Source organism: Malania oleifera, chromosome 5, assembly GCF_029873635.1.
Source record: "Malania oleifera isolate guangnan ecotype guangnan chromosome 5, ASM2987363v1, whole genome shotgun sequence".
NCBI classification, from domain to species: Eukaryota; Viridiplantae; Streptophyta; class Magnoliopsida; order Santalales; family Ximeniaceae; genus Malania; species Malania oleifera.
In genome coordinates this window covers 77,599,554-77,619,513 of record NC_080421.1, presented here as the reverse complement: position 1 = coordinate 77,619,513, position 19,960 = coordinate 77,599,554, and the positions used below count along the sequence as shown (strand labels likewise).

The window sequence follows — 19,960 nt, the reverse complement described above, 5'->3', positions numbered from 1 at the left end:
TAGGGTTCTCATAAAATTTGAACCTCTGCATGAATCCTACAAAAGCTTTTTTGAAAGGGATTAAGAACAGGAAGTTTTCTTAAATAAACATACAAAGGAAAATGGAAAATTACAGTGGGCAGTTGACTAATCTTTGCAAGCAATTGACCGCCTAGTTTTCTAAAATTTGAGTTTTTAGACATTTTTAAAAATGTAAATATTTTCTTTCAAAATCTTATTTTCAAAAAAGGGAGATACACACAAAGTAAGCACAATAACCATTCAAGAGAATTGAGTGTTTTAGGGTGCTAATGTTTTGAATTCAAATTAAGAAAATGTTTAAAACATTACCTTCTCTATTCACAATTATACTCCCAAACCTAATCTCTTTTCAAAATAGTTTCCCTTTTTATCTTTTCAAAAATTAAAATAAAGTGACGACTCAATTTTCTAAAAAAAACAAAAAACAAAAGCAAGTTAGAAACTTGGTTATCTATACTTATTTGATTCGAAAATAGTCACCAAAATGTTGGCAACCCGACTGATCCTCAAAACTTGATGCCAATATTAGAGCATAAAAATTAGTTTTGGAATATACAATTAAGTAGAATAATTATAATTTTTTATTTTTAATATTTTTAATTTTTATTTTTTAAACTATTTTTTTATTAAAATTAAAATAAAATGATCATGTAATTTAAAATTTAATTAAAACAAAAATATCGATAAATTTTCTAAGATTTTGTAAAAATAAATTTTATTTAAAAAAATATTTTTACTATTTTTCAATCTTCATGCACAATAAAATTGTTTTCGAGCACAAAGTATTTTCAAATACAATGACTAAGTAAATATATAGAATTCATTTTTATTTTCTAATATTTTAATTCATATTTTCCACATTTTTTTTATTTTAATCATTTTTTTGTCATTTAATTCAATAATAAAAATGAACATTTATTCAATTAGATTTTTAAATTGTCATAGCTTTACAATAAGTAGCTAGTTTTCAATTTTTAGCTTTTGTTCCGAATTTTTAATTTTTGTTTCTATAATTTTACATAGTGATGATGTTAATGAGCCTTGTTGTTCGTCTATTTTGTACCAGTCCTCACATTTACCATAGCTCAAAAAGTCAAAATAGAGTATTTTGTTTTCATAACCACAAGATCACCGATGGACAAGAACAAATTTAGAATTTCAACAGTATATTCAAGTGAACAAAAACTATGATACCATACTGAGTATCAACTGTCTATTGCAAATGCATACTCTAAACTGTAGCCTGCACAATTTTCAGCAAAGTAAATTAACTGGCGATGATGGAATCAGATTCTCTCTCAGCAAACACGATTGACAAATCCCCTCCCTTCCTCATTTCAGGCAAAGACAGACAGACTCCCAATTCATTCATCAAATATTTTGTGCAGAAGATGAGGAAAATACCTCTCCACCACTCCCTCACAACTCCTCTCTGGCTGTTTCATCTCTAGAATGCTCACCAAAAGCTTACCAATTCCCTTCAGATACTCATTTTAGCTTAGAAATATCAGAGAATGGAAAATTATATGAAAGTCAGGTTTGACTAGCTGCAAATTGCATTTAGCATGAACTTCAAAAGATTTGAGTCAACAAATTGCTAGCTAAGTCTCCGGAGGGTTGTATAATAAACATTAATATTGAATCCCCACACCTTCGTTAGATCTTGGAGTGTATATGGCTTATAGAGGGCTACCTAGCATGAATTGCTCGATGTTTATGGGATGGGATGACAAACATAGAACACATCTATGTATTTTTCATCTCAACCTGGACTCGCATTGATATGGTAGAAATAATTTATTAAATACCATGTACATGTATTTACTTTTACCTATGTTTGGAGAGGATTTGGATTTCGGTTTGCATTGAATTTGGACAAGACGTAATATAATATTTTCTTGAAATTTGTCCAAATTCATCAAATCCAAATTCAAGGTCCGGAATTCATGTTTGCAAACTAAGCATTGTATGTTATGAGGGATCACTATGGAATGCTAGGAGAAACACCAGCATTAAGCTAATCTCTGGCATGGTGTATGTTCATCATATACAAGTAATAAATTTATATAAAATTAGGAAAACGAAGGGGCATGAATTTGTAGGTGTGCACATAACATGCGAAAGTATCAAAACATTATAGATATCAATGCTTACTGCATTATGGTCAAGAAGTAGAATAGGAGTATTTGCCATACGAGAGAATCCAATTGCAGGCAAGCCCCGTTCTAAGAAGTTGCGGGCATCTGCTGAAGCAGAAAGATATCTGGTCTGCCAAGTTTTCCATTTGCTTTCTTAATAGCTCCTTCTAGCAACACTCACCATGTATTAGAGCTGTCAGTTGCTGTGGGAATGGGCTTCCTGAACTTGTGATGTACAGACACCTGTTCGAACAGCCCCAAGGAACAAAGAGATGATAACTATACACATTAAGTAAAATTTCATAATTAATAAAATAAATATATATAAGATGAAAATAAAAATTCACCATTACTTTGAAGACTGCTGCAACAAAATAAAGCAAATATTTCTCTTTTATATTTTAGGATGGTATATTGTCCTCCACTTAGCATCTCATTTCTCCTTTATGAAATTGCTTCTTTTATGAAAAAAAACAGTAAATAAGACATTTCTGACAAAAAGAAGAGGAAATCCAGAAAAGATATCAGCCTCCTCCCAAAAAATGCAATGCACCCAATCTGGACTTTGGGAGTAACAAAGACCATAACGAGCCGTATTGTGTGATTGGATAACGCATCTCTAGTTTGCATGCATTGTACAAGAAATTCAAGAAAATGCAATTAAGACCCTTTATAGAGATACTAAATACCACTCCAAACCATGATTAACAGCTCCTGAGACTCAGCTTGAGCATAGAGAAGTTGGGTCAGAGAAAATGCATATTAAGAATCTGACAACATCCTCATATTGGGGGCACAAGGGGAGGTGGAAAGAGAACAAAGAAGAGCATGAAGGCATGATCCAACAATTTCCTTTTAGAAAATACATTTCATTATCTATTACACCACAATACCACATTGATCTTCATACACATTCTATCCTTTCTTGCATTTTGCAATTCAAATCATAAGTGAGTTATTTCAAATAAATTTGAAGAAGACATGTGTAAATTATTGCAGTAGTTTGGACTTGAAATTCAAAATTCAATCTTTGAATTACTCTCGTCGTTCTTGGTAATTGTAAGAATTGTATCTTGATTGGTTTTTCCTCTTTTAAATAAAGATAATTACTATCACTGTAGATTTTAATATTATCTTGATAATTTAGCAAGACATTTAAATTTGAATTTGTTTTAGTTGCTCTCCCTCACTCTAGCCCACTCAGTTTTACTGAAACTCATTATTGATTATTCACCTTTGTAAGGTTTTTTGGGAGCTATTGACTATGATTGTGTGAGCTATCATAATATCGTGGTTAGCTTTGGGTGTCTGAAACTTTCGGAATGTGTGAGGATGGGTATTAATTGCATAAAGTAAGGTTATGTTTCTTGCTTAAGGAAGGTGACTCCTTGGCAGTTCACGGGGATCTTTAAGGAAATGGTAATCCTAGAGTGGCCATAGACATCAGGTTTTGGGTTGAATCACTAAAATATAATAGTTGTCTCTCTCACCCTTACACTTTGATTTCTGTCTTTATTTATACTGTGCATGCTTTATTATTTTAATTGGTGAGTGTTGCCTGAAACTAATTGTTAAATTAAAACTTTTCACCTACTATCTAAAAATAAGATTAAATTTATCAACCTAACTACCCTGCTGCCACCCACCCTCCCCCCAAAATGGAGCTTCTTGCCAGCAACCCAGCCTTCATCTGAAACATCTCCCATTCTCTGTAGCTGATATCAGTAAGTCTCAATCATATTCGAAATCTGATTTCGATCTCTCAGCTCCCAGTATAATTACAAAGATGAATCTTATTTCAAAGAGCGTAGATGGTGAAGGTTGTTCTACCTCGAGGAAATTTTGCTCGCTGGTATTGATCTACAGAAATTAATAGAGTTCAAAGAACTGGCAATCAGATGATTTTCAAGAATCAAAGATGATTAAAAATGCTGAACAGACGTCACATCTTGCAACATCTTGGAAGGATTTATTTGATTCTTCAAAAATTCAAGAACCAGGTCTGAAATACTATGAACCAACAAGAAAAGATGGTAAGATCTTGATTGATCCTCCTCAGGATGTATTTGACGTTGCCTCTGATAAATGGAATGGCTCTCTTTTTGTACAATTTCTGGGAAAACCACCACCATTTACCTATGTGAAGAATATTGTTGACAAAATCTTGAGAAAGTTGGCAGTGTTGAGATTTTTTTATTTGCCTTCAGGAACATACATCTTTAGATTTATAAAGAAGAAGATATGATATGGATACTTGAGAACGGACTTGGTTCATCAAAAATAATCCAATTTTCTTATCTGAATGGAACCCAAGTAGTGAATTAGAGTCTCTAAACTTGAATAAAATTCTTACTTGGGTTAAATTTTGTCTCAATATATTGGACATAAGCAGGGGCTCAATCATATGCAAGAGCAATTGGAAAACCTCTCCATCTAGATTCTTATACCAGACAGATGAGGAATTTATCATTTGTGAAAATGTGTTGAGATTGATATGAATACAAATCTTCCTAAATCTATTTTGAAAATGCTAAATGGAGAAATCTTAACCATTGTTATTGTTAGATTACCACTTTACCTGAAAGTTTAAACTATTAGGTTGTGGACCAACACTGTATATCAAGCTTTAACACTTCCCCCCACACGTGCAGCCCGACAGCACGTGGAGAGATAAATACACGATAGATACACCCATTACAAGGAATACAATAATTTTTTTAAACACCACATAGTAACCGCAGGCAACCAGACTAGAACCCAAGACCTCCTGGTAACCAGCTTTGATATCATGTTAGATTACCACTTTACCTAAAATAGTATCACAGCTGATTACCAGGAGGTCCAAGATTCTTGTCTTGTCGTCATGTTCATTATGTGGTGTTTAAAAAATTATTGTATTCCTTGTAATGGGTGTTATCTATGATGTGTGTATCTCTCCATGTGTTGTCTGGCTGCACGTGCAGGGGAGTGTTAAGGCTTGATATATTAAATTGGAAAGTGAAGCAAAATGACTGCTCAAAAGACTTTCACATGCCAGGATGTGGGGTCAGCAGTGCCGGCTTTTGGCCAATGCATGGTGGCACATGGAGGCTCCTCTGGCTGTGAAATTTTGCAAGCTAGCAGATCAGCAGGTTCTGTGGGTTGCTATGTGGTTAGTTTTGCAAAATAGGAGATATTTCTTGATATTTTGAAGAGGACAGTAGCATAAAGGATTTTTCCGGTGACTGCAGCTTTTTCCTGCAACTCCTGAACCTGCTCCTGGACTTTGGTGATACTGATGATCCTTCTACAGCAGCAGGTTTGCGTTTTTTTTTTTTATCAGTAAAGAGAATTCTATATTAGCAAGGCATCAAGGGGATACCATCCCATGGTACAAAACATCAATCACTGTACAGTGTCTCAAACATCAAGCATTACATTAAGATCATTAACAATTTGCCCACTAAGCCAACTGTAAACAACAGCAATCCACTGCTCTTTGCAAATCTAAAGCGGAGTAGTTGTATCATTGAAGGCTCTCTTATTTCTTTCTTTCCAAGCACACCAAAAGATGGTGAGAGGGATGAGGTTCAAAGCCTTCCGCTTCTCCTTGGTGGCTTTGATGCCTTGCCAAGCCCAAACCTCCCCTTCTACAGATTTTGCCGTAACCCACTAATGTCCAGTCAAGGATAGAACCATATTCCACAAGTTCCAAGACTAGTGGAGAAGAATGTGGTTGATTGATTCTACATCATAGTCATGCAAAGAAAACACCTATTCGTGAATGTAAGCCACATTTTCTGCAGATTGTCAAGGTTAAAATATTTCCATATGTGGACTGCCATCCTTTCCTGATGAATTTCCAAACTCCCACTTCATAGGGTCCCTCACTATTGTCTATAGTCCAGCCATTATGCTCGAGCCCATATTTAGAAACAATAATATCCCACCAAAAGTGCTCTTTCTCCTTCATGAACCCCTATAACCACTTCTTGAGGAGGGTTTTATTGAAAGTGAGGAGGGATTTCAGCCCAGACCTCCCGAATATATGGATTGTTTAACCACTCCCCATCTAACAAGGTGATATTTAAACTCCTCCCCTAAGCTTCCCCAAAGAAATCTTCTCTATATTCCCTCAATTTCCTAGCAACTAAGGCCAGTGAGGGAAGGAGGGACATGAAATAGACTAGAAGATTCATCAAAGTGCTCCTGATAAAGGTGAGTCTACTTCCTTTTGGTAAGAAATTTCTTTTAAATCCCGCCAATCTCCTTTCAAACTTCTCAATAATGGGGTCCCAAACTCCTTTGTCTTAGAATTTGGCTCCAAGGGAGAGACCGAGGTAGTTAATGGGAAAGGATCTGTTGGCCTTACAAGGCTTAACATCCTATTTTGATGCTAACAAACAAGTGGAACTTAACATATTTGGTTAAGTAATAATATTTCAGGATTTAAGAATGAGAATTTTAAAGATGAGTCAATGGATGCAAAGATAATATCTATTAAAGCTTGAAGATCATGAGAGTGTGGATGTTAAAGAGAACGTGCTAAAAGTTTAGAGTTTGAAGACAAGAGAGCCAAAGAAAAGCAAAGCAAGAGAGCCAAAGAAAAGCAAAGCGAAAGAGCTCAAAAAACAAGCATGAAGACTCAAGCGCCAAGAATGTCCAAAGTCTTAGAAGTCTTTATGTAAGTGCTTCATATTTTAAATATCTTTTGAAATATTTTTGAAGCTCTTTTAGGGTTGAATATGGACTTAGAGACCAGTTTTTAAATTTTTTAAAACCCTGGAAAATGTTTTTGAAAAGTTACATTTGATTCTTTCAAATAACAAGGGTTTAAAAATAAAAAATAAAAATTTTTCAGAAAATAAAATTGGTCAGCCGACTGACCTAAACAGGCTATATTTGCTCAGCCGACTGACAAAAACCTTAAGTTGAATATATGTCCAGCCAAATGACATTTTGAACTAAGATCAGTCAACCGACTGACAAGCCCAACCGCCTGACTCTTTTTGAACCGTGTTCAGTCAGCCGACTAACAACTTCCTAAAATTTATTTTTGGAGACAAAAATGTCTCAGCCGCCTGTCCAACCGAATGACCCTGTGTAAAATGCCTACCCAGTTGCCTGTCCAACCGACTGACCCTACGGGAATTTGAATTTTAAACTTCAACAGGAAAATTCTAAAAATTAGTTTTTCAAATGTGAACGTTATAAAAACTTGGTGGACACTCCAAGTAACTTGGGAAACAAGGAAACTCACTCTTAAAAGTCTATAAATACTCCTTTAACCCAAGGAATTAATTAACCAAGCAATCACACAGCATTCAAGCATTCAACTCTCAATCTCTCACAAAGCTCTTTCTTGCTTACACTCCATCGGGGAGAATTCATCTGAATTGCTACTGATTCATAAGCCTACAGTTCTAATACTGAGTTTTCTCAATCACTAAAGAACCCTTGGTGATCTCTTATCTTGAGCTTTAATTCTATTTCATTTTGATATTTAAATTCTTGAAGTACATAGTATTGACTATCGTACTAATCTGCTCTGTTTGAGAGTATTCTTGTACGCTGCGTTTACTTCGTATTTCTTGTAGTTCTTGGACGATTCAAGGTGTTTGGATCGTTGACCAAGCGTGGAGTATCGCTTGGAGAGGTGATTACTATAGCCTATTGAAGAAGTGACCGAGTGTGAGGTATCACTTGGAGAGGTGGGCTCTAGCCTACTAAAGGAGTGTGTAACGGTTTTGTTCCGCCCAGAAAGGAACTGGTTTAGTGAATCCTTTGGTGGTTTACCAAAGGCGAGGACGTAGGCTGGGGATAAGCCGAACCTCGTAAAAAACCAAGTCTCACTCTCTTTCCCTTACTCTCTTTATTTTCAGCAAACATATAAACTGCGTGGATGTTTTTTAATTCCTTAATCATAAAAACTACGTGGATTGGAAATTAAATAAACCAAAGTTTAATTTTGATTTGGGATTGTGTAAACTGAAAGGGAGTACATTGGTTGATCAATACTTTGCGGAAACCTCAAAGGGAGTACGTTGATTGGTTAATACCCAAAGACAAATTAACTAAGAGTTTATTTAAATTCTGAGCTGTTGGGAATTTGAGTTGTGGTTTGCATTGAAGAAACAATTTCATTATCTACAGGGCTTGCATAAAATTTCATATACACAGGGCTGTTAACAAAACCTGAAAAGCTGAAAATTACCAAAAAGCTATCTTGATTGGGGATTTGTGGATTGAACACTTTGATTGATGAATGGTTGATTGATTGTTTAAGTTTTATTTACTTGTGTTGTATTGGTGACTTTGTTGGTATATGGTTGTGGATTGAATATTGTTTTAAGTATTTGTTGTATATTGGATAAATCAACAAGAAGTCAAAAATTCATTAAAAGAACTAAAAGAGGTTAAGGATTCTTGAAAAGAATTAAAAGGAATTTTTTAAACCCAATTCACCCCCCTCTTGGGACTACACCTCAGTTTTCAGGATCCCATCTTGCAACCCAAAAGACTAGCAATGAAAAGCACCCCCCCCCCCCCCCCGCCCCCCCCAAAAATGTTCTCTCCAACTGGAATAAGCTCACTTTTACCAAGGTTCACTTTCAAGCCTGAGACAGCCTCAAACCCTACCAAAAAGCATTGGAGGTTGAGGATATGAAGTGAATCATCTTCACAAAAAATGACAATATCATTTGCGAAAAGTAGATGAGAACTTCTGTAAGCCTTCCATTTCTTCCATCCTTGAGTAGCTTTCATCAACATGAGGCTAAGCACCTCCATAACCAAAATAAACAGAAAAGGCCCCCAACACCCATTTTCTTTAGGAGATAAAGAAGGAAGTTTCAGTTGACATGATCAAATGTTTTCAACATATCCAGTTTGCACTCTATTCCCCTTTTTCCCTCCTTCAAATAGACATCCACCACCTCATTAGCAGTAAGGGCAGCATCCATAATCTGTCTTCTAGCCACAAAAGCACGTTGATAGCCTAATACTAACCAATGAATTCTGGTATTGCTTTTTTGAACCTCTAGGCTAGGACTTTGGCGATGATTTTATAAATGCTTCCCACCAAGCTAATAGGGTGGAAATCCTTGATGTTAACAAACACAACTTTCTTTAGAACAAGAGTGAAAAAGGTGGTATTGATGCAACAAACAAATTTTCTTGATCTATGAAACTCCTCGAACACATTTAAAATGTCGTGCTTGAAAAAGCTTCAGTTAGCCTAAAAGAAAGCTAAGGAGAAGCCATCTGATCCAAGCGCTTTATCCCTATTGCAATTTTTAACATCTTAGAGGACTTCTATTTCACCAAAGGGTCTCTCAAGCCACCCCGCAATGTACGAATTGAGAGATCTGAAATTGATGCCATCCACCATAGGTCCCCAAGCCTCAGGTTCAACATAAAGGTCCTTACAAGAATGACAATTAGCTTTCCTAAAATCCTCTTCCCTAGTCAAGGTGATTCGCCCAATTTCAATGCTAGATAAGGTGTTACGTCTAAGATGAACATTTGTTGTCCGATGAAAGAATTTTATACTACCGTCCCCCTCCTTGAGCCATAAAGCTCTAGTTTTTGCCTCCAAGATATTTCTTCAAGATTAATAACCTCATTCAATTCCTTCTAAAGTAGGGCTCTCTTGGCCCTCTATCCATCATCAAGACACTGGATTATCTCCTGCTCATCAAGTTCCTTGATGCCATTAAGGATTACAGTCTTCTTCTCTTGGACATTTCCAAAGTTGTTCCTATTCCATATCTTTAGCTTTTCTTTTGTTACTTTCAATTTTGAGACAAGCATGAAACTAGCCTTTCCTATTACCTAAATACAGGATCAGAACAAATAATCCGTGCAGATGACCAATAATCAATCATTCCCATCCCTAATTTAAATTTTTTTTACCATCCGATGAACAATTTATTTTGTAACATAATAACTTAAATTATTTTTAAAATTATAATTTTTTTTATTTTTCAAAACATGAATTTAGAGGCTTTTGTTTTAATCATGAGAAAATTGAGTATTTGGGCTTGAGTTTGAATGTGGGCATGGGACAGACCTAGAGGTGCATATAGTAGTGCAAGAATTGGGAGTGTGGGATTAGACCTTGACCAATAGAGCTTATGCTAATTGAATTGATGCCTAATAAGCATAAGCATAAGGGATTATCAATGAATTTAAATATTGGTTTTTAGCAGATACGCGGATATCCATTGGATAAAATCCTAAATCTGCCAACCGACTCATTTAAAGGCGAATAAGAAAATTTTAAATCATATTCAACTCATTTAACATGTGGCTCAGTTATGAGTTGGTTTAAACAGGTTGAATATAGTTCAGAATAACATATTTTTATCCATTTTGTCAGGTCTAGTTGGCCCCCATTTAACTCCCCTGATGTCAAGAGTGGCAGGGAAGTGATCAAAGATGGGCCTAGAAAGTAGACTTTGAGATTTAGGGTTTGATTTAGTGATGGTTATGCAATTAGGGTTTAAGTCGGATCTTACTCTGAGACCATGTTAGATTACCACTTTACCTAAAAGCTTAAGTTGTTAGTGGGCCAACAATGCATATCAAGCTTTAACAGTTATTGAGTATGCGTAGAAGCCTTTTGAAATGCACAAAATGTTCTAATTTTGAATATACAACTAAGGATTGTAAAGAATAAAATAAGTGGATCGCTAAACAAGCATAGGGAAAGCCAGCAGTTGGTAGTTTGAAAAATGAACAACAAAAGGAAGTGTTGGTTAAGCCCCCCATTTGGAATGTCTTAAAAAATAAGTATTTTTTCGTAAAAATACTTTTTTATAAATATTTATATCTATAAGTAGCATTTAATTTATACTTAAAAAAGGACATCCCAGTGCACAAAGCTCCCAAGTATGTGGGGTCCTGGGAAGGGGCGTACCACAATAATACTTATTTCAAAAAGCCCTTTTCCAAACTACTTTTTACAAAAACAACAACAAAACCAAGCCTTAAGTCCCACTGGGTGGGGTCGGCTATATGAATCATTTTTCGCCAATTTATGCAATCACGGAGCATTTCTTTTGACAGATTCAAGGATATTAAAATCTTACTCACTATCTCCTCCCAAATTATTTTAGATCTACCTCTACCCCTTCTACTACCCCCCACAGTAACTAACTCACTCTTCCTCACTGGTGCACTATGCTGCCTACGTTGCAAGTGTCCATATCATCTGAGTTATCTCTCCCTTATCTTATCTTCTATAGGAGCTACACCTAACTTACCGTGAATATGTTCATTCCTTAATTTATCTTTCAATGTTATACCACTCATCCATCTAAGCATTCTCATCTCGACAACTTTTACTTTTTGGATATTATGTTTCTTCGTCGCCCAACATTCCGATCCATATAGCATAGCTGGTCTTATAGCTGTCCTATAAAACTTCCCTTTCAATTTTAAGGGTATTCTACGATCACAGAGCACACTTGAAGCACTTCTCCATTTTACCCAAATTGCTTTAACTCTATACATTACATCATCTTCAATTTCTCCTTCAGCTTGCATAATAGATCCAAGGTATCGAAATCTACAAGTGCTATTTATTTCTTCATCATCAAGTTTAACTTTATCACCAATATTCCTCCTATCATTACTAAAATTACATTTCATATATTCTATCTTATTTCTACTTATCCTAAAGCCTCTAGATTCCAAAGCTTCTCTCCATAATTCTAATTCAGCCTCTACCCTGTCCCTAGTTTCATCAATTAATACAATATCATCTACAAACAACATACACCATGGAACCTCCTTTTGAATACTCTTAGTCAATTGGTTCATCACTAAAGCAAAAAGATAAGGACTCAAAGCATTCCAAACTACTTTTTCTTTTAGGAAAATAAGTATTTTTATAAATTTTTTTTTTTTTTTTTAAGTACTTATAATAAGCCATTTCAAACTACTTTTAGATAATTAATTTTTCAAATAAGTACTTTTTCTAAAAAAGTACTTTTCTATAAGTGGTTCCGAACAAGTTGTAATTCTATCAAAGTTATGAGTAAAGAAGATAATGCTATTACTAATTTGAAAAGGAAAAAAAAAAAAAGTATTGGGGTTGAGGAAAGATATAGTCATATTCCAACTGGTAGTGTCATCAAAAAGGGTATGACAGACATCAATGATGCTTCTCAAGGAAATTTGATGCAGAAAACTGTTGTGGAAACTAATAATTTAAATTCAGTCCACAGTGTTCAGAGTATCAATACTGGTACAATTGGAACAAAGTACAAACAGGAGGAGGAGAAGGGAAGGAAAAAGGTAGACCTCCTAAAAAGCAATATAGGATTGAAGAAAATGAAAATACTTCTTTAAAATTAGCTGTTCAATTGCCTTCTGGGATGTTAGGGAACTAAATAGTTCCTTAAAAATTAACGAATTAAGCAGTATTTTAAAGATGTAAGAAGTTCAGATAATTGGCATCATGGAGGCAAAAATAAGGATTGTAAAAAATAATGAAACTACAAAAGCCATTCAGCATGATTGGATATTTCTGCAAAATTAGAGAGATTGTTTTACTGCAAGGGTTTGGGTCGGATATAATCCCAGATCAGTAAATGTTATAGAAGTGAGAAAGCACAAGCAAGCTTTGACTGTCCTTCTCACTATGAATGGTATGAAATTCTGAGTTACTTTTCTCCATGCATCTACTAATGTGATAGAAAGAAGGCTTCTTCGGGATTTTTGCTCGATTATTCTGACTATAAACAACATATTGTAGTTTGTTATGGGTGATTTTAACAACATAAAGGAGATTAATGAAAGTAGTACTATTGTATCTTATAATACCCTCTCTGGCAAGAAAGATTTTCAAACTTTTGTGCATAATTCAAATTTGGATGACAATCCTTTCATAGGCCCTCTGTTTACTTGGTTTAATAAAAGAGAGGAAGATAATTTGGCAATAAAATTAGACAGAGTTATGGTATCCCCCAGCATTTATCATGATTTTCCCAGCTTGAAGGTGGAGTTATCTCTCCTGGATTATCAGATCACTGTCCAGCTGTGGTGACTAGATTTTGCAATGTTTTATAATGCAAAATTCCCCTTCAGATTTCTTAACTGTTGGACGAAACATGAAAAGTTCCTGCAGATAGTTGCAAGTTCTTGGAATATTATAGTAAATGGTTCTCCAATGTTCAGCTTATGAGAAAAAAAAATAAATAAAGTTCCAAAAAGGAAATTTGAAGCAGCTTCCGAAGGAATTTTTCTGCAGTATATCTAAGATAACTAGGAAGGCAAGAGAAATTTTTCTGCTGACTTTTCTGTTCTCCTTCTCATCTTCTCTTCATCTATAACCGTGAGTTCTGTATTTTTCTCCTTGGTTCTTCAATTTATTTCAGATTTACAACATGGAATCGGAGCAGTTTCTCTGAACGTGATTAATCTGACCTAGTACAACCCTCTCTTGCTCTCTTTTTTCTTTTTCTCTCCCTTGTCAACTCTTAAAAGTAGAGAATTTTTTTTCTGGTTTGAGTCATTTAGGGCCTCTCCCTCTCAGCCGTGAGCCACTTTTGTGGGTGTTGTGTGGATCATGGTAGTTTGCTCATGTAAAGACAACACCCTACTGTTTCTTGCAGACTGCTGTAGCTGCTCTGATGTTTTCTTCGACTGCTGGTCCAGTGATGATACCGTTATGATGTTCTAGCTGCTGTTTTTGTGCCTGCCTATGCTTCTAGCTGCTGCCAGGTTGGTTTTGGAGTGTCTGCACTGCTGTTTTAAGTGCCAGCAGTGCTTCATTGTGGTCTGCCCTGTTCTGCATGGTCAAAAGTGTGGTCTTCTCTACTGTGTGCTCAAAGCCAGCTTTGACAGGATTAGTGAGACTATTTATGCCTATGATTCCTACTAGGATATTGTAACTTCAGTTTTGTGGTAACAGCTTCCTGCTCAAGTTCTGAAACTTTTAAGATTTGGAGTGCTGTTCCATGCCTGTGTGTGCTGCCTGATTTTGCAGAATTGCTGTGTTACTTGCTCCCTATACTGGCGTGTGCTGATTGTAGTGTATAATAGGAGGTGTTTTTTATTGCCTCTACAGCATGGTTATTAAAATCACAACCAGATCATAGAATCATACAATTCTACGACCCAGATTCACCCAAACAATCCAAGTTGCAACAAAAATCGGAATCAAGTAGAATCGGGGTAGAATCATAAAAGAATCAGTAGAATCATAGAATTGTAGGTAGAAATACAGATCCTACTCTGTTACCTGGATTGGGATTTTTTTTTCTTTTTGGACTTCAATAAAACAGCCCAATACATGTTTTTATCAGCCCAAAGGCCCCAAAAGGTGTATGTTTGGTCCAAAGTGTTCAAAAACACAGCAGAATCTGCACCTGACTTCCCTGGAGTTTGACACCTCAGTCTTATACTCCTCATTGAAGTTCAGCAACCCAGCACCAGAATTTCTCTCCTGTTTGACAACCAGAGAGCCCTTCATCTGGTGACTGGTGTTCAATCAGCAGCAGCCAGCAGTCTTGCTGTTTGAGCAGCATTTCCTTTGAGTTTGACAACCAGAGTTCTTGGTGTTCGACAAGAACTCAGTCCTCAGTCCTCTTCCTTGTTTGGTGTTCAACAAGAACATGTCAGTCCTCTTCAACACAGAGTTCTTGTTTTACGATCAGAAACTATCAAGAAAAGAGCCAAGCCAGCAGACCCTGCAGAGCTGCAGAGGTATGCTTCAAAACAGATCTGCTTCTTCAAAAGACTCAACATTGAGCACTATTCTTCTCCTTCCTCTTCTCCTTTTATCTTGCTCTTCTTCTTTTCCTTCTTTTTATTGCTTGAACTTCTTATTGTATTTTTAACTTCTTATACTTACTAAGTTACTAATCAAGTTTTTATTTTTAACACTCATCATAAAGTTCCACATATCTAATTTTTTAATATTTATTTTACACTGAAAGTAGAATCTTATTATTCTCAATCCGATTCTACGATTTGATCCTAGAAACCCCTCCAAAAATCCCACTTAGAATCCTGATTCTAACAATCTTGCTCTACAAAGAGAGCTTCAGCTGATACTGTTAATGTACAGATCACAAGCATCAAACAGGCCAAATCCTCCGACTACCTGTTGTGGTCTCAGGCAGTGTGTGTGTGTGTATTGGCATGAAAGGGAAGTCCAAAGTGTTCGTTGCATTCTCCACCATCTCCGGACTCCAAGGATTATGAAGATTGGATGAAGGAGAATGACATATTGCTAGTATGGTTGTGAATAGCATGGAGCCACGAATTGCTGCAAATGTAATGTTTCATAGAACAGCCGAGGCTGTATGGGATGTTCGTGAAAGCTTCTCACAAGATAAAAATCAAACTAGAGCTTTTGACATATATAAGAAGTTCAAATATGACCAAGAAGGTAGGTCCATTAGTGAATCCTGTAGCACTTTGAAGGGTATGTGGGAGGAACTCAACATCTATCGACCAATAAGCTCCAACATTGAGATGATTAAGAGGCAAAGGGCAAAATTTTTGACTGTCAAGTTTTTGTCTGGGTTGAGCCCAGAACTTCAATCCATTCGTGATTAGATTCTTGCTAGTGAATCCATATCATCCATGAATGAAGCACATGCTAGAATCCAATGTATTACCAAAGACAGCTCTCAATCTTCTTCTCAAACATCTTCTTATGAGAATTCATCCATGGTTAGCAGTACCTCCAACCATGGTAAGGGAAGTGCGGGAGGAAGTACGGAATTTGGAAAGTAGTCGTGGCAAAGGTAGTGTATCAAGACAAGGAGTTCACCGTGGCAATTCCCGCATTTGCGCACATTGTGGTAAGGAAAACCATACCGTGGATGGTTGTTGGGATCTCCATGGGAAAACGACTTGGGCCAATAAGTCTCTTGCCAAGGGTGATCCCACCATTGCAACCTCAGGTGTACCTATCCACTCCACTGGCAAGTTGAGTACATCATCTATTTTGTCCCGAGAGGAGTATAACAATCCTGTCCACATGGTTCAACAACTCCAAACTCAATCATCTACATCTAATACTACTGTGGCCTATTCAGATACAGCTGGGCTTCTTGCCTCTTCATCCTCTTCACCTTGGGTTATTGATTCTGGTGTGTCCTCCCATATGATAGGTCGTCCTAATTTATTCGGGTCCTTGAAACAAACTACCTTACACACTAAGTCACTCTTGTTGATGGTTCAATTACACCCAAGGACTTAAATTTCGGTCGAATTTTCAGATTTCGAGGGGTCCTGAAATGAAATTGAGATAAAAATTTGGTTTTGCAGAAATTCAAGTGAAATTTCAAGATTTTGGTAAATTTTGAACCAAATTTCAGTTGTTCTCCCGAAATTTTCTAGAAATCACGGGAAAGAAAAATTAGAAAATTAGAGGGGGGGAATTTTAGTGCTGCTCTCTGCCTTCTTTTTTTTTTTTTTTTCCCATGTGATTTGTTGGTTCTTTTACCATCTATTCATCACTAGCGAATCTTGATATTGATGGAATTTTCGTAATTATCAAAGGAAAAGGCATGGTTCCCTTCCCTCTACATGTAATGCTTTAATTTGCTAATCTTAATTGCTTTATGACACAGATGGCCTTCAGATAATAAATTTAATAAATATTGCTCAAAGAAAGACTGCCAAACATAGTTATAGAACTCAAGTGATAAGCAAAACATGCTATTGGAACTCTAATCATACAATTATATGCATTACATAAGTCTGATGTTGTTTCCTAGTCAGTATGGCAATTCTAGTCTATTGTGCACATGATAAAAGGCATTTTTTTTTTATCTCAAACAACATCTGAATTGCAAATTTTAAATGGAAAGTGCTTACCGTGAAATCACAGAGAGCACTGTTCGCATAGCATATTGATTACCAGCCTGAAATGCACACATGCATGAATAACCAACTCATAACATTCCAAATTTTGCTTGCAGTACTTGTGCTTTTGGGCTATAACGGAAAAAGATGCTTCCAATCAACTGTGCGCGTATAGTTAATTAATTAGTCTCTTCCTCCAGAAAATCCAAAGTCGATACACCAAAATACTTCTCAGCTTCCAGCCTCACAACTGCCGAAAGATCTGTCTCTCCATTTGATTCTAAACCATTGATGAGTATTCTAAAGAAAGACCTATCCAGATCCCATCCCAATTCCTTCGACGAATAAAACCACTCCATTGCAAGGCCCGTGGTGTTGGGGGTACTCATCAGAACCGTCAAAAGGCCATTGAAGCCCTCGGTATCAAGTTCTAAGTAACTACATTCCACTTTCAAGTATGCGAACAGAAGTTCCACCTCATCCAACAGCCCCTCGCTAGCCAATACTGATATCATGTCGGCGTACAAGGAAACCTGAGGTTTATACCAAGATTCCTTCCGAACTTCTTCAAAAACCTGAATCGAATGAGGGATAATAACAGATGCATTAAAACTGCTCTTCGTTTCAATTTACTGAATTCACTTTGTTGAGAATCGGATCAAGTTTCAGGCAGTAGTAAGCAGTAATTAGGAATTTCCGCAAACACGTTACAAGAAGTAAGGAGAGAGAAGGTAAGGAGAGAGAAGGCAAATTGAACCTGAAGAGCGAGAAAGCATTCATTCTGGCGGAGGAGTTCGCGTAGGACGGCCATCATATCGAACTTCAACAACCGCTTGAGCATGGAGTCGAACACATTGTGCAGGGACTGGGGATCCTTCCTTGCTCCTCGCTTCAATGCCTGAACCGTTTGAATGGCTTCGATGCTGAGGTTCCTCCCTCTCTGCAACGGTTTTCGGTTCTTGCCTCTGTCTCTCATGCTGATCATAACATTCACAATCCCAAGCCCCGCAGGTCGAGTCCCCTGGACTCGGCCGCCTCCGTTGAAATCTCCATGCGCGGAACGAAGAAGAAGAACTCGATGAGCGAATGCATTCATTTGTCTGTCCTGTCCTACCCTGAAATTTTTGAAAATAATCTCCCCTCCGGACTGAAATTCTCCAAGTCTGCGGCGAAGAGGCACCGATGAGTCTCGATTATTTGTCCGACTCTAGGCGAGTGAGGAACAGGGAAGAGAGGGTAACGCTCGCGCCGGCGGAAATGAGACACCGATCCACTGGCCAAACTTTTTATTTAAACTAGCATCAGCACGCGCTCCATGCTCTCTACTCTTTAAAAAAAAATTACATTTCCAAGTGTTATGGACCTAAATTTGAGAGTATAAAGTTATCCTAAAACATTTCTTAATTTTTAAGATGCGCCACCTTATAATACCCACCTTATAATACTATTACAATATTCCTAATAATTGTGAAAAAAAAAATGATATCTATTATATTTTAAAAATCAATCTCATTATGAAATGTATAAAAATATATTTATTATTATTTATATTATAATATTTATTTATTTAGTCCATGACCCATAACTCCCATCTAGGCAAGGCCTTGGAACTCCCCCAAATGGTGCTAAATTGAAGGGATGAAAATATTGCAACCCACTTATTGACTCCTTTTCGATAATTCACCAAGAAAATCATAAGACATATTTACAAAAAGTTAAGAAAAAATTTTATAATCTACTTATATATCAACTATATATATATTTATATTGGTAAATATATATTCTCAATTTTATGTATGTTCTATTAGCTAATTTATTTTTTTTCATAACTAAATTTTTTTCCCTTTCTTCAAGTAAATAAGATCATGTTATGTCTTGAACTCAAATCTTTTTCCGATTTTAGTATTATTTTTATTTTAAAAATATATAAATTTAAATATATATATATATATTTAAAAGGTAAAAAAGATGTATTTATTTCCTAAATGAGAAATTAAGAAGACAAGGATATATTATAAGAAGGAAAAATAATGAGAATTTGCTCATTTGGTCTATTTAGGAGTTGTTATCATTTAATTGAATTAGTCTATGGATACCGTGGTAAACTCAATCTACCTAATAATTTCTCTATTTTGAGATATGCTTGTAGACAGTTATAGGGATATCTGGGAATAATTATGAGTACTTATAGGAATAAAATTGATATAATTTATGACTATTTTGAGATAATTGTTGGTAATTAAAGGAGTTTTTTTGTATAATCATTGATAGTTATAGGAATAAATTTAAAAGTTTTGAAAGACAACATCAAAGGGAGAATCCCTTCAATAGTATTCGAGAAAGTTTTGCCTCATATATCATGTAACGATCCCAAAAATTATATGCATGGAAGTGTAAACAAATAAAAATAAAAAAAATAAATGAATGATTAATTAAATAAAAATATAAATTATTTAATTGATAAATTAATATTTATTATTAATTAAATAATATAATATAATAATAATAATAATAATATTATTATTATTATATATATATATGTTACACCAGGATACTTCAAGAGGAAGTATCCTGAGAAGGCCCCCCCACATGGCTCTCTCTCTCTCATCAAAATTGCTCTCTCTCTCCTCCGTTCAATCCTCTCTCTCTCCTCCATTTCTCGGCGATAAGTGTGCCGCTTGAAAAACAGAAAATACCACTGGGTTCCTATCTTAGTGGTGTACACAACCAGCTAGTTTCATTTATAGCAGAAAAACATGTAATTTGTTGAAAAGTTAAATTATCTAAACTAGTGGTGTATACATTTTCATGACGTTCAGCAGTAAAAAGTACTTTGTTATCAGACTTACTCTCAACGATGCATTTATCATTTTCAAAAGATACTTTATACCCTTTATCACATAATTGATTAATACTTAACAAATTATGTTTCAAGCCATCAACAAGTAATACATTATCAATAACAAGGGAAGGTTCCTTACCAACCTTACCTG

At 35.8% G+C, this 19,960-nt stretch overlaps 1 protein-coding gene across 2 annotated transcripts; it reads right to left on the bottom strand.

The window, feature by feature from the left end:
* Window positions 1–2,071: 2,071 nt before the first annotated feature.
* Window positions 2,072–18,278, bottom strand: LOC131155368 (protein THYLAKOID ASSEMBLY 8, chloroplastic-like). 2 transcript variants are annotated; one of them, XR_009136791.1, is made up of 3 exons: window positions 17,725–18,278; window positions 16,980–17,542; window positions 2,072–2,402 (listed from the first exon to the last, which is right to left on the bottom strand). XR_009136791.1 is itself a non-coding variant. In XM_058108442.1 (2 exons), the coding sequence occupies exons 1-2, from the start codon at window positions 18,061–18,063 to the stop codon at window positions 17,147–17,149; spliced, it is 735 nt and encodes a 244-aa protein (XP_057964425.1). In that variant the 5' UTR covers window positions 18,064–18,272; the 3' UTR covers window positions 16,763–17,146. The 2 variants fall into 2 exon arrangements, 1 of the variants encoding a protein (XP_057964425.1); XM_058108442.1 differs by lacking the exon at window positions 2,072–2,402 and having other exon boundaries at window positions 16,763–17,542; window positions 17,725–18,272.
* Window positions 18,279–19,960: the final 1,682 nt, after the last annotated feature.